General features: G+C 32.6%; 1 protein-coding gene across 1 annotated transcript; it reads left to right on the top strand.

Annotated features, from left to right (window-relative positions):
* Nucleotides 1-4,534: 4,534 nt before the first annotated feature.
* Nucleotides 4,535-10,603, top strand: LOC111699665 (dual specificity protein phosphatase 10). The gene is made up of 2 exons (XM_023470391.1): nucleotides 4,535-5,262; nucleotides 9,482-10,603. Exons 1-2 carry the CDS (start codon nucleotides 4,582-4,584, stop codon nucleotides 10,142-10,144), a joined length of 1,344 nt encoding a protein of 447 aa, XP_023326159.1. The 5' UTR covers nucleotides 4,535-4,581; the 3' UTR covers nucleotides 10,145-10,603.
* Nucleotides 10,604-11,955: the final 1,352 nt, after the last annotated feature.

The raw sequence follows: 11,955 nt of genomic DNA, 5'->3' as shown, positions 1-11,955 counted from the left end.
CTATTCTCTATGGGTTTAATGCCGGCCGAAATTTAAGAATTTGGCCTCATAACGGCTAAACCGAGCAGGCCTTAATCTGACCCCTATCCGACAATGGTTTACACCCAGTCAAATTTTTTTTTTAAAAAAGCTGGAGGTGAAGGAACGATTTTATGCTTTTTTAAAATCCATTATCAGAAAAATCCAAAAATTGCAGTTTAAAAAATGTATTGAAAAAGCAAAACTATAGCGTATGGAACAGCATAATTTTGGCACTATAAGACTATTGTAAATTTCATGTTTAATATCGGAAAAGCTTTACTAAAAAGAATTAAATGTTTTGGAATTTTAATATGCAACCATCTCAAACTTCGGTTTAAACTCAAATCAAGAGGAAATAGAAGGTCACAAAGTCGTACATATAGAAATTTCGAATTTATTTTTATTGACTTGAACGTTTTGCTTAACATGTTAAATTCTAGTTAGTTTAACGTGTCTGCAGGAGAAATGAATCATTAGACATTTATGATTAAAAGGTAACCCCTCTACAATAATACTATTCATCAACTATTACTAATATATTGTCCTTGGCCTGCCATAGATAGAGACGTCTATATAGTTGCGTAGCGTGGACAGAATATGACTCATCCTAATTCTAGAAAGCCCTATTTCAAACACGGGGATTTCGAGGATTCCCCCTTCTACTTGACTATTTTTATCAATAAAAGAACTATAAAGCATTGAGTTGTTTTGATATCAACATTTTTTAAATTAAATTCAGTGTTAACAACAATTTATTAAACAAAAACCTAACAACTAAACAAAGATTTGCAGATTTCCCCAGAAAATTTTAATTGATAAAAAAATCAAGTGGCATCGAGCCTAAGTTTTTTTTATAGTATATAATTACTAACTTTGTTACAAATCTTAAGTATTTTTAATCAGCTGGTTGGGGAAAAAAGAAATGATTTAAAATTGCAATAATGAAAAAGCTTAATTATATTTAACAAAACATTAAAATTAAAATTTAAAAATTAAATGATTTACATCCTGACCTTTATTTTTATTATTTTATTTTAGGATAATAAATTAAACATGATGATTTCATGAAAAGTGAATTAGGTAATTTTAAAATATACAACCTCAGTGGCGCAACGTTCACAAAAAAATACAAGTATTAAAAACTGTTATAAACCCGACCTATAAAGTATTTTTAAGGATTTACTATTTTCATGAGAAACCCTTAGAAATTTAAGCGACGACTTCTCTCACTTTTAGACCAAATTTGATCCTAGCAGTTGTATCATTTTTCCAGACTTTTCCTAAAATGGTCGTTCATTTATTTTCATCAATTTTGTTTCTGCTTTCCTTTTATAACCCCAGCTAGGACTTTGATTATACAACAAATGTTTTTCCCCCATGAGACCCCCCCCCCACCCAATTCAAATTCTCATCCTCATTCTTTGAATATCTTAAATTCTTGCTCAATTTCCAGCTAAATGTAATTATAAATGTAAAAATGTATGTTAAGCAAAACCTTGGAAAAGAATGAAATGCATTTAAATCTAACACATGTTGTCTTGGGCATCTAATTTGTTATTAACCAAAATAAACGTCACAATCGTTGGAATCCTACTTTGGTATTAGTATGAAAAGAGCAGGGACTCTGTAGAAACCAATTTTAGATGCGTCAACGAGAGGAATTATTTCCGACAAAAATGTCACGTCGGGGTGACCAAAATGAGGTGACGAATAAAGGACCAAAATAAACGGTGGGCTGGTGTTTCAAAAAATCATAAATGGTTAACTGTTTTTTTTTATAAATTAAGCTACAGTGCTAATCAATAGCTATAATAACATGTCTCATATGTCAATATTTGCTCAAGTAAAAATTACTATTTTGGAAAAAATTTTGGACATACTTTTTAAACTTTTTAAAACTACTTCCTTACACCCAAATCATTAAAATTGAGGTATAACTTTTGTTTTATGAGGAGGCCTTGAAAACTTGGACTAGTGACATGTTTCACAATCACGCTCCCCTATCTCAACTCTATGTGCAAAATCATAGGGGGGGGGGTGAAAAACACCCCCCCCCATCTAAGACAAAAATAGCCCAATTGGGATAGGGTTAAGTTTTAAAATGAGGCATGTTTGCGTCCTCCTTTATACTTTCTTGCATGTACGTCCTTCATTTACTGCCTTTTTATGAGGCTAAATGCTCCAACATGGCAGTTTTTTTGGCCGATCAGGATCCAAAAGTGAGTTCCTCTGAAGACATTAAGATTCTTCCATTTGGAAACTTGCCAATGAAAACTCTTTTTTATTTTATTGCAATCCCCCAAAATACCCCAACGTGCATGGAGGAAGGGGGGTTGACAATATCTAAGCAGGAAAAATGATTTTTTTATTTTAGTCTAAAACTGTTTTTCTCTAACATGCGCGAAACTCCTCTCGGCTTCTGTCTTATGGTTATTGTGAACCAGTTTCATCCAAATCTTGAAAAGACGACATCTAGTGTCCTATCTGTTATTTTAATTAATCTATGGTCCCTATATTCTAGATTTATACGTAGTGATGGGCACGTTCTGAAACATTTAGGGGTTTTTCACGTTAAAATTTTCACACAACAATTAAATTGCAAAATTGTATTCTTGATAAGTTTGCTTTAATTACATTATACGGTTTTTTTCTAATCAAAGATATTACCATGTAACGATTTTGCAAAACTAAAATCAATTTTCGTATTGTTCTGAAAATCATTTTGGTGAATATATTTTTGGTTAGAATAAAAATATTGCATCATGTAATAAAAGCAAACTCGTCTAGCATCAAATTTTGAAATTTGATTCACATCTCAGAATCTTAAAAACTTTAAATATTTAAAACCGGGCCTCAAATTTAATAGCTTCAATTTAAAAGGAGTAATTGGCAAAATACTGCTCAATTTTGCATGAGAGATTGTGCACTTCTGGTTTGCAGTGCAATGTACTTATAAAGTTTATCGAAAATAATGCATTATAAGTATAAAATAATAGGAAAAGGGAAGCACAACATGGAAGCCTGTATAATGTATATCTAAAATATTTTTTGTTGCTTATTGGCTACCTATATCTAATATATCCATAATAATAAAGAATACAGCTGGTAAAAAAATTATCGTTTTATACTTAATTAAACGATTTTTTTGGCATAGGTGATGCTTTAGAGTAAAAATATTAAAATTTGGTTAACAAAATGTAAAAATGATTATTGAAAATACAGAAACAATTAATCCGCGCAATATTTGTTAATCGGAATATATCATTAAGCTATTCTGCAGTTCCAAATTTTTTAAAAGTTTGTTGACTTAAATGAAACGTGATCCGCGGAAAAATGGTAAGTACAAATCTGCAGCACCAAATCTTCAGGAAATCAAACTTTATGAAATGTATCTATTTATGTTTACAAATTCTCCCTATTATGAATTACATTTCCAATAACAAGTTTGTTGGAAAACGATTAATTATAGACAATTTTGCCATATCTTTGAAGACTTGGAGTAGATTTGAACGGATATTTTTGCGGATTTTTGTTACTTTTAGTAATAGTTTTTTTTTTAATTTGATCAAAAGATTTTTTTTTTGAAACTTTGGAATTAATTATATTATTAACAGTTTCTAATCTAGTTCTACAGAAAATAAAGTTTACCAAAAAATACTTTCGCGGATTTTTCTATGTACCATTCGTATGCATTCGGTTGATTTAAAAAAAATATTTTTTCACCTAAACCTATATTTAAAAAACCGCATTCAAACATTTTTTTATTGTTTTGAAAAATAACTCTTTTTTCACTCACGAGACAAAAGTCAACCTAAATATTAAAATAGTGACCTTGTATATAGGGTAAAGTTTGAAACAAGGTATTGATGAATCAAGAGATATCTAGATGACAGAAGATAGATTAAATAAAATTTGACAAAAATGATAATTTGGTTTGAAGATGAAGTCGACCCACAAACAAAAGTCTTAAGATTTTCGTAGAGGGTGGCCCGAGAGCATATTATGGAGAAAAAATGTCAAAATGCCCCGCATGAAAATTGGTTTTGCTTTTTTCATGATTCTAGGCCAGTTAAGGCATATATTTCCTGCAATCTGAACTTTCAAGTCGATCTGGCTACAGCTGCAGCAATGCTTTCCCTCACATCTTTTTACCCCCCCAGGTAAAGTAAATAAAACATTTAAGCATCATGTTTTAAAATTGTCTTCGAGTTCTCTGAGTCTATTTTTGTTTTTCCTTTATGCTTTTTAGTTAGTGTTTACGCCGTGGTTACTTTCCACACAGAATTATTAGTATATTAGTAGTATTACTCATTGACGAGTCCGTATCCACAGTGGGCAAAAAAGGGGTCAGAAAACTAAACAACATTTTTTTAACCGTTTATTAAAAGTTACTATTTTTATCATTTTTTGGAAAAAAAATATTTTTCCATTTTTAATGATTCCCTGTTAGACCCGCTGTGCTCAAGAGGATGACTCACAGTAGTGAATGACGTCAGCATTAGCTCTGGAGCAGCAGAATTCCTCAGTCTGTCGCGGGCCGCCGTCCCCGACATAACAACAATGCTAAGTGAAACACTAAAAAGTCGGGAGTCTCTTAAACTCTCGTTCAGTCGAAGCATATCGGAACCCGGACACAACTCAGGATCTCTCACCATGTCAACTCTAGTATCTCCCCCTTCAATATCTCCTAGCCTGCATCCTCCTAAACGATTTAAACCCGAGTATCTCAATAAACCCAAAACTCTATCCCCCCCTGGGACCGAGTTCTTAACCCCCCCAACCTCATCTACCATCAGTCTCCCCACCAGCCCCTGCACGGAGTCCTCGACCCTGCAACGCTCCCTAGTCATCAAGAAAACCGGAACTATAACCGGAGAAGGATTGGCTAATAGGATTCAAAAACCGGGCAAGCCCGCAAAAACATTTTTACTCTTAGACTGTCGCCCCTTTATTGCGTACAATGTTAGTCATATTCGTGGCGCAATTAACGTGAATTGCTGTGATCGATTCAACCGTAAAAGGTTGCAGCAGGGCAAAGCAAGTTTGGCGGATTTAGCCACAACAAAAGAGGGCAAAGAGCAGTTGAAAAAGCGGAACTGGAAAGAGGTTATTGTGTACGATGACGCCAGCTCCGATCTGACCAGCCTACCCTCATCCCATACACTATTCCTAGTTATTAATTCTCTTGTAGAAGATCTCAGACAGCCTCTTATGCTAGTTGGGGGACTCAGATGTTTTCAGGTATTTAGAAATAAATTTTTGAAGAAAAAAATATCGCACATTTTTCACATATTTAGCACATCAAAACAAGAGGCGTATTCAGGGGGGGGGGCTATGGGGGCAAAGATAATTTACCTTTAAACCTAAGTTTCTAACCTTATATCTTTGCAATATAATGTTGTATCGGCCTTTGAAATATCAAGGATTTAAATCAATTGGGTTTTTAAAGATACATATTAAGAATTTGAAATTTAACTAATTAGTACATTTCTTCTAAAATTATATTAGTAATTTTCGCAAAATTCACGGGAAAATTTCAATATTACATGTACGGCTTCTTTTCCAACGATCTATAAAATCATAAAGAGCAGAGAAAATGTCGAAAATCAAATTTATAAAGTATTTTTCAGTTATTACTCCCCCCCCCCTTCCCCCCAACACACACACACCAAACAAAGTGCACTCCTCTTAATACTTAAAAGCAGATGGTTGTATTTGTACACAGATGAAATTTAAATAATGCTTGAACAGATTTCAGACCCCCCTCCCCGTCCCTCGTCATGTGACTCATATATATATATGTGCTACTCTTGACCGTTAAAAGCAATTTAACATATATGTCCGGGGAATTCTTGAATATCAGTCTGTGACCCCGGTTTGGCTATAAGATACGTAGCTTTCTAATTTATGGGGTATTTCTTAAATCTCCCCCCCCCCCCCTGCGATTGTCCAGTTTTATTTCATCAGCTATGCTAGAAAAACGAGGACTCTACATTTAGGGGTTTCAAGTAATGGATTAAATTTAGGGGGGACGGATGAGTAATTTTATTTGAAAGAAGGAAAGGGGGCGTTTAACCCCCCCCCCCCCTCCTGGCCACTTGGTGCCAGAACAGATGTACTTGATGTGTAAGCTCTGTAAACTGATGATGAGTCATATTGTTTGATTTCACGTTTTTAACCACGTTTCAGACACCACAATGAATGAATGAAAATTTCCTTCGTAGAAATAAATATTTCTGGTTCATTGATTTTGCATAAAAGTTTTACTTTTCGCATATTTTTTGCATCCCTTATGTGCACATTTGCATACCCGAAAGAAAGCGAAATTTTTCCACAGTTTTTTTTTTGTTTTGTTTTTTGTTCTAATACAATCATTCAACTTACATCACCCAATTATTTTAGAATTTTACATATTGCAACGTGAAACGAAAATATCAAAATTATTTATCTAATTTTTAAATAAATACAAAAACTTCTCTACGAAACATTTTAGGATGAATGAACGTTCTTTAAATCGTACTCACGTAACTGGATTTTATAGTATTTAGTAATAACTATTTATAACACTGTTATTTTGGTTCGCAGTGTTATAAAGTTTTTGGACAGAAATATTCTCTTTATCGAGAAGGTTTAAGCCTTCTTGAAATTTGATTTTGTCTCGAGCTTTAGCGTGGACGGTGGGTCAAAATATAATCTAAAAAGGCGAGAACCGTCGAGACATGGAGAAAATTTAAGTCCAAAAACTTTATAGCACGTCGTGCCAAAATCATAGTGTTATAGGTAATTTTATGAAACGTTTGTGTACTTGTCTTATTTCAATGGCTATTTCTAGATCAAATAAGCTTTGAAACAAAGCAGAAGTCAAACTATTTTTATTTCAATAAAAAAATTTTTTTGAAAATATCCTTATTTTTTTAAAGAAAATCCGGGAACCAATCAAAACTTTGCAGCACACGTACTATGCATACAGCTAATTTAACTTCATAGCACGATGATTACTTTATAGCACGTTCATTATGAAATTCACGATGAAGTTAGGAAGAATGATAGAGTACACAATAGTTTCGTAAAAATCATTAAAAAGTCCTGGTTTTCTTTTTAAGTGAAGGCGCAACTTTAAATGGAGAGGGGAGGCGGTAATGATTAAAAATGAAAAACGTTTCAGAAGCAAATTTCACACCACCAAATATTGTCTAATCTTCATTTTTTGCAAGAAATTTTTTTGTATCCCCCCCCCTTTCCTATGAACTTTTCTCTTGTAGCTTATCTTGTAGAAATTGATGTAATGTTTGCAAATTAGTGGTGTTTAATCTTTTATATAGATAAACAGAATAGATAGACGAAAAGATACAAAAACAAATGATGAATATAAAATAATAATTCTAATATAAAAACTACAAGAAACTGTTTTTCTAATAAAAATCCTATGAAAGTAGAAAAAGTCTGATAAAAGAAAGATAATTTGATTAAAACATGAATACAAAGTTGAATAGATAAATTAAAAATGATTACAAGAAAACCCTTAATAGATATATTTCGTTAAAACTTGTAAATCTGAACTATTCAGGGGCGCAGCTAACTTTTAGGAGGGGGGGAGGGGGGTTTGTCATTCATGGAGTCATTCATCTGAACATTCAGGGGCGTAAATTGTTTTAGGTGGAAGAGGGGAGGGGGTCCGGGGGTATTTTTCATTCTTGAAGTCACTCCTCTGAACATTCAGGGGCGCAAATAGTTTGACTGAGGGGGTGGGGGAGCTTAGGGTCATTTTTATTCAATCTAAACTTACAGAGGCGCAAAAAATTCTACATAAGGGTGGGGGGTGCGGAATATCCCATTTATGAACCTTTGGAGCGCGAACCGTGCAATTAGTTTGCGGGAAATAGATTTGAATTCTTAAAGTTGTAAATATGAAAAAATATTTTACATTTTTTTTGTTTTTTTATTCCCCTTGGTCCTTTTTGTCTGGAAAATATAACTGTAAAACTGATAAATTAATAATGTTGTAATTATTTACTAATCCGTACATTTTCTTCTTTTTTAAAATCTTTTTTTTCAATTCTGATTTTCTCATTCCTATATCTTTGCAGATCTTAACCGATAAGTCAAATTATGAGCTCTGTTAGATCAAATAATCTAAGTTTGAAATATTAATTGTTTAAACCATCAGATTTCAAAGTTTGTGGCAAAGACACAATTCTTCAGTTTATGATTTTTTCATATTTGACAATGAATAAAGTCATCTTTTAAATAACACATTAGTCACAATATTTGATGTCATTTCATATTTGGTTAATTCATTGTTCTGAACATTTAAATTTATTATATTCATTACATATACAAAGAAACAAACTTCTAAATTATCTTTTTTTCTTTCACTGGCAGAAATCACACAATTAGAAAACGTGTTTTCCCTAACTAAGAATAATCTTGAAAAAACTGCCAGTTTATATATTTCTATTTGACAATGACTAATTGTCTTTTTTTACTGAATTCTTCAATAACAATATTTTTAATATTTAATATTTTTTATTAGTTAAATTTTGGTTTATTCATGATTTGAGATATTAATGTTGATATCATGTTCTCAATACTTAGTAAATATTCAAAGGAAAATACTGCTAAAATACTTTCTTGATGTTTTTTCTTATCTGATAAGAGTCAAATTCTTGATAAAAATCTACATGATTGTTTTTCCAAAAATGGTTTGAATACATTTTTATAGAGCTAGCACCGGGGGGGGGGGGGCTTCATCCATCTTCTTTTAAAATAAAATTAGTCCTTAAAGTCTTATGTTTATTTTTATCATTATCATTATCATATGGTAGGCGATTTAAGCAATATAATGAAGACGACTTTTTATTTAAGTTTTAATTGTTAACACGCTTTTTTCGAATTAAAAGGATACGAGTAATAATAGAGAAGTTTTTTTAATCGACACCTTTTTTTCGTGTATTTGTTTTCTATGCTGTTTAAAGCTTGATTTAAATCAAAATTGAAATCAAAATTAGTCTTTATTTTATTGATAAAATCGCCTACCACCGAATCATCAATACCAAATACCAATCGTAGTTTTATCATAATAATTATTATCATTACTATCATTACTATCATTACTATTATTACTATTATTACTATTATTACTATTATTACTATTATTACTATTATTACTATTATTACTATTATTACTATTATTACCATCATTATTATCATTATTATCATTATTATCATTATTATCAATATTATCATTATTATTATTATTACTATTATTACTATTATTACTATTATTACTATTATTACCATCATTATTACCATTATTATCAATATTATCATTATCATCATTATTATTATAATGTAATATAATTATTATTATTATTCCATATATGTGTTATATTGATACCCAGATAGTGCAAAAATAATGCAAAAAAATACATTTCGTTATAATAAATATTTTTATTCTCAGACGACCCAGTCTAGTCTGTGTGAAGACTACTTGATGCGCCCCCAAGTTGGTAGTCCCCTGGGTATCCCGGGGCTCCCTGCTCCTCCTAGTCCCATCGACATGAGTCCCACCAAGGATATCGAAAACCACCCTGCCTCCCAGGTCACCAACTTCATGTATGTTGGGAACATGAAGGATGCCGGGGATATTGATGTACTCAAAAGGTTGGGGATCGATCACGTGCTAAACGTAACGACGACATCCCCTAGCTACACACCGGATCCCGCCATTATTTACAAACAACTGCACGCCGCCGACAATGGGTATCAAAACCTCAAACAGTATTTTGACGAGGCGTTTACCTTTATAGATACGGCGCGGCGTAGCGGCGGAGCTGTTCTAATCCACTGCCAAGCCGGTGTATCTAGGTCTCCAACAATCGCCGTGGCGTATTTGATAAAGAACTACCCAATGTGCATGGTGGATGCATATAGGTTTGTCAAGTCGCGTCGCTCCATCATCTCCCCGAACCTGAACTTCATGGGTCAGCTCCTGGAGTTTGAGCAGGCCCTCAAGAGGGAGAAGACGGGCAAGCTCTGGGACAAGCCGGAGACGGTTGAGAAGTCATGGACGGAGAATAATAATACAACCTCGGACATCATCAGCCCTGGGTGCAATGTTTAAAAACCAAAATATAGATTTAAATTGTCAGATGTGTTCCTAAACCTACCCCAAACCTTCTCCAGGGTGGCAGATAGACTTTAGCTCCTGTTCTACGGTATCCATTAAACAAAACTAGATCCAGATTTAAGAAGAATTCCCAGATTCTTGACAATTATTTATATGTTATAGATTGTCTTGTACCTCATGTTATGAATATATTGGCAGCTACCCCCCCCTGAACTAATTTACCCCCTCCTGAGGTTCTCTATAAAATCTATATATATTTAATGAATGTTGTGTGTTGAGGCCTCAAGGTGGGTTGTAGAGAGGAGGGAGGCCATTCATAACCTCCTTCTGCGCAAAACTTTCTGCGCATGCGTCAAAATCTGATGATGTAACCTCGTATGACTCACAATTTCATTGACACACAGGGTGTGTCGAAATTAATGGTTATTCCCCCCCCCCCCTCGTAATTACGGGGTGAGTCATAATTAATATTCATCGAGCTTCTTTGCCCAGTTTAACTGGATGGCCAGGAAAATTACGTGATTTTTTACAGAAAAATCTTCATTTTGCATTTTGGTAAATCATCCCTTATTAGTTTTTCGTTTTTAGACTGATTGTTAAAGTACATATGTATAATATTATATATTATTAATAGGTGCTCCAATGTATACCAAAATTTTAATTATTATTATAAGATGTAGTTATTTGATAAATATAGATAAATTGATGTTCTTTTAATCTGAACTATTGAAAAGAGACAGATGTGAAGAAAATACACAATATAACAATCAAATAAAGTAATAAAATTTTTCTAATAGATTAATTAAAGAGGAATTTGAAAAAAACTGTTTTTTGGATTCTGCGAAAAATTGATAAAATCACTATTTTTGATTTTTACTATTTTCAAGAATCAAAATAAATGGAAATTCCGTTCCTTCAGGACTAAACAAGTCATATTTCATGTAGGCCTATGATAAACTGAATTTTTTACTTCTTTTTCCAACGCTTACGTACACGTACCCTTTCTTAATTATAAGAAAGAAATATGGATCAGGAGTAAATGCAAAATGGGTTTTTTTGGAATAACAATAATAAGAAAAATACATTTTGGTGATATTGTATATAGAAGATTGTAAAGATTAAGCAGGGTGTCTCATATAAAATGAAAATTTAGAAACGACTTAAAGGGACTATCTACGTAATTTTAACAAGTGGCATGTCCTATTCACAACGGTATTAAATTCTGATAATTTCTCATCGGATCTACAAGTCAATTTTATAGAGAAAATTGAAAATGATTTCGCTTATTCTTAGTATAGACAAAGGTTTAAATAGTGGGTCACTAAAAATTTCTTCTACCAAATAGATTGTCAAGTACAATAGATGGCAACGTAGAATTTTTACACTCTCAGTACAGCTGTAATCTTACGCCACAAGTGTCAACTCAGTTTTTCTGTCCGAAAAAATCATTAATAATAATGATAATTTTAGAATAAAGTGCGTTTCTTACAGTGAAATAAGTGCAATTATATGTGTTCTTTATTTTCTTTCTTAAACTTTTTAATTCAATCTTGGAAAACATGTCAACTGTTGTGAGAAAATTTAGTTTTCCTTGTTATATTTGACACTTGTGACGTCGTGTATCATTAGTCCATTTCTCTGTTGCCACCTATTGTACTTGATAATCTATTTCTCTGTTGCCACCTATTGTACTTGATAATCTATTTCTCTGTTGCCACCTATTGTACTTGATAATCTATTTCTCTGTTGCCACCTATTGTACTTGATAATCTATTTCTCTGTTGCCACCTATTGTACTTGATAAT

The sequence above is a fragment of the Eurytemora carolleeae genome, unplaced genomic scaffold (genome assembly GCF_000591075.1).
Source record: "Eurytemora carolleeae unplaced genomic scaffold, Eaff_2.0 scaffold123, whole genome shotgun sequence".
Classification (NCBI taxonomy): Eukaryota; Metazoa; Arthropoda; class Copepoda; order Calanoida; family Temoridae; genus Eurytemora; species Eurytemora carolleeae.
Note: the sequence above shows the minus strand (reverse complement) of the source record. Positions and strands in the feature narration are given on the sequence as shown.

What these genes read in the sequence shown, in the direction of transcription:
- LOC111699665 (XM_023470391.1), top strand. Translation starts at nt 4,582, where the DNA reads ATGCTAAGTGAAACACTAAAAAGTCGGGAGTCTCTTAAACTCTCGTTC. An exon ending in GGGGACTCAGATGTTTTCAG is followed by an intron (nt 5,263 to 9,481) that starts GTATTTAGAAAT and finishes TTTTATTCTCAG; the next exon opens with ACGACCCAGTCTAGTCTGTG.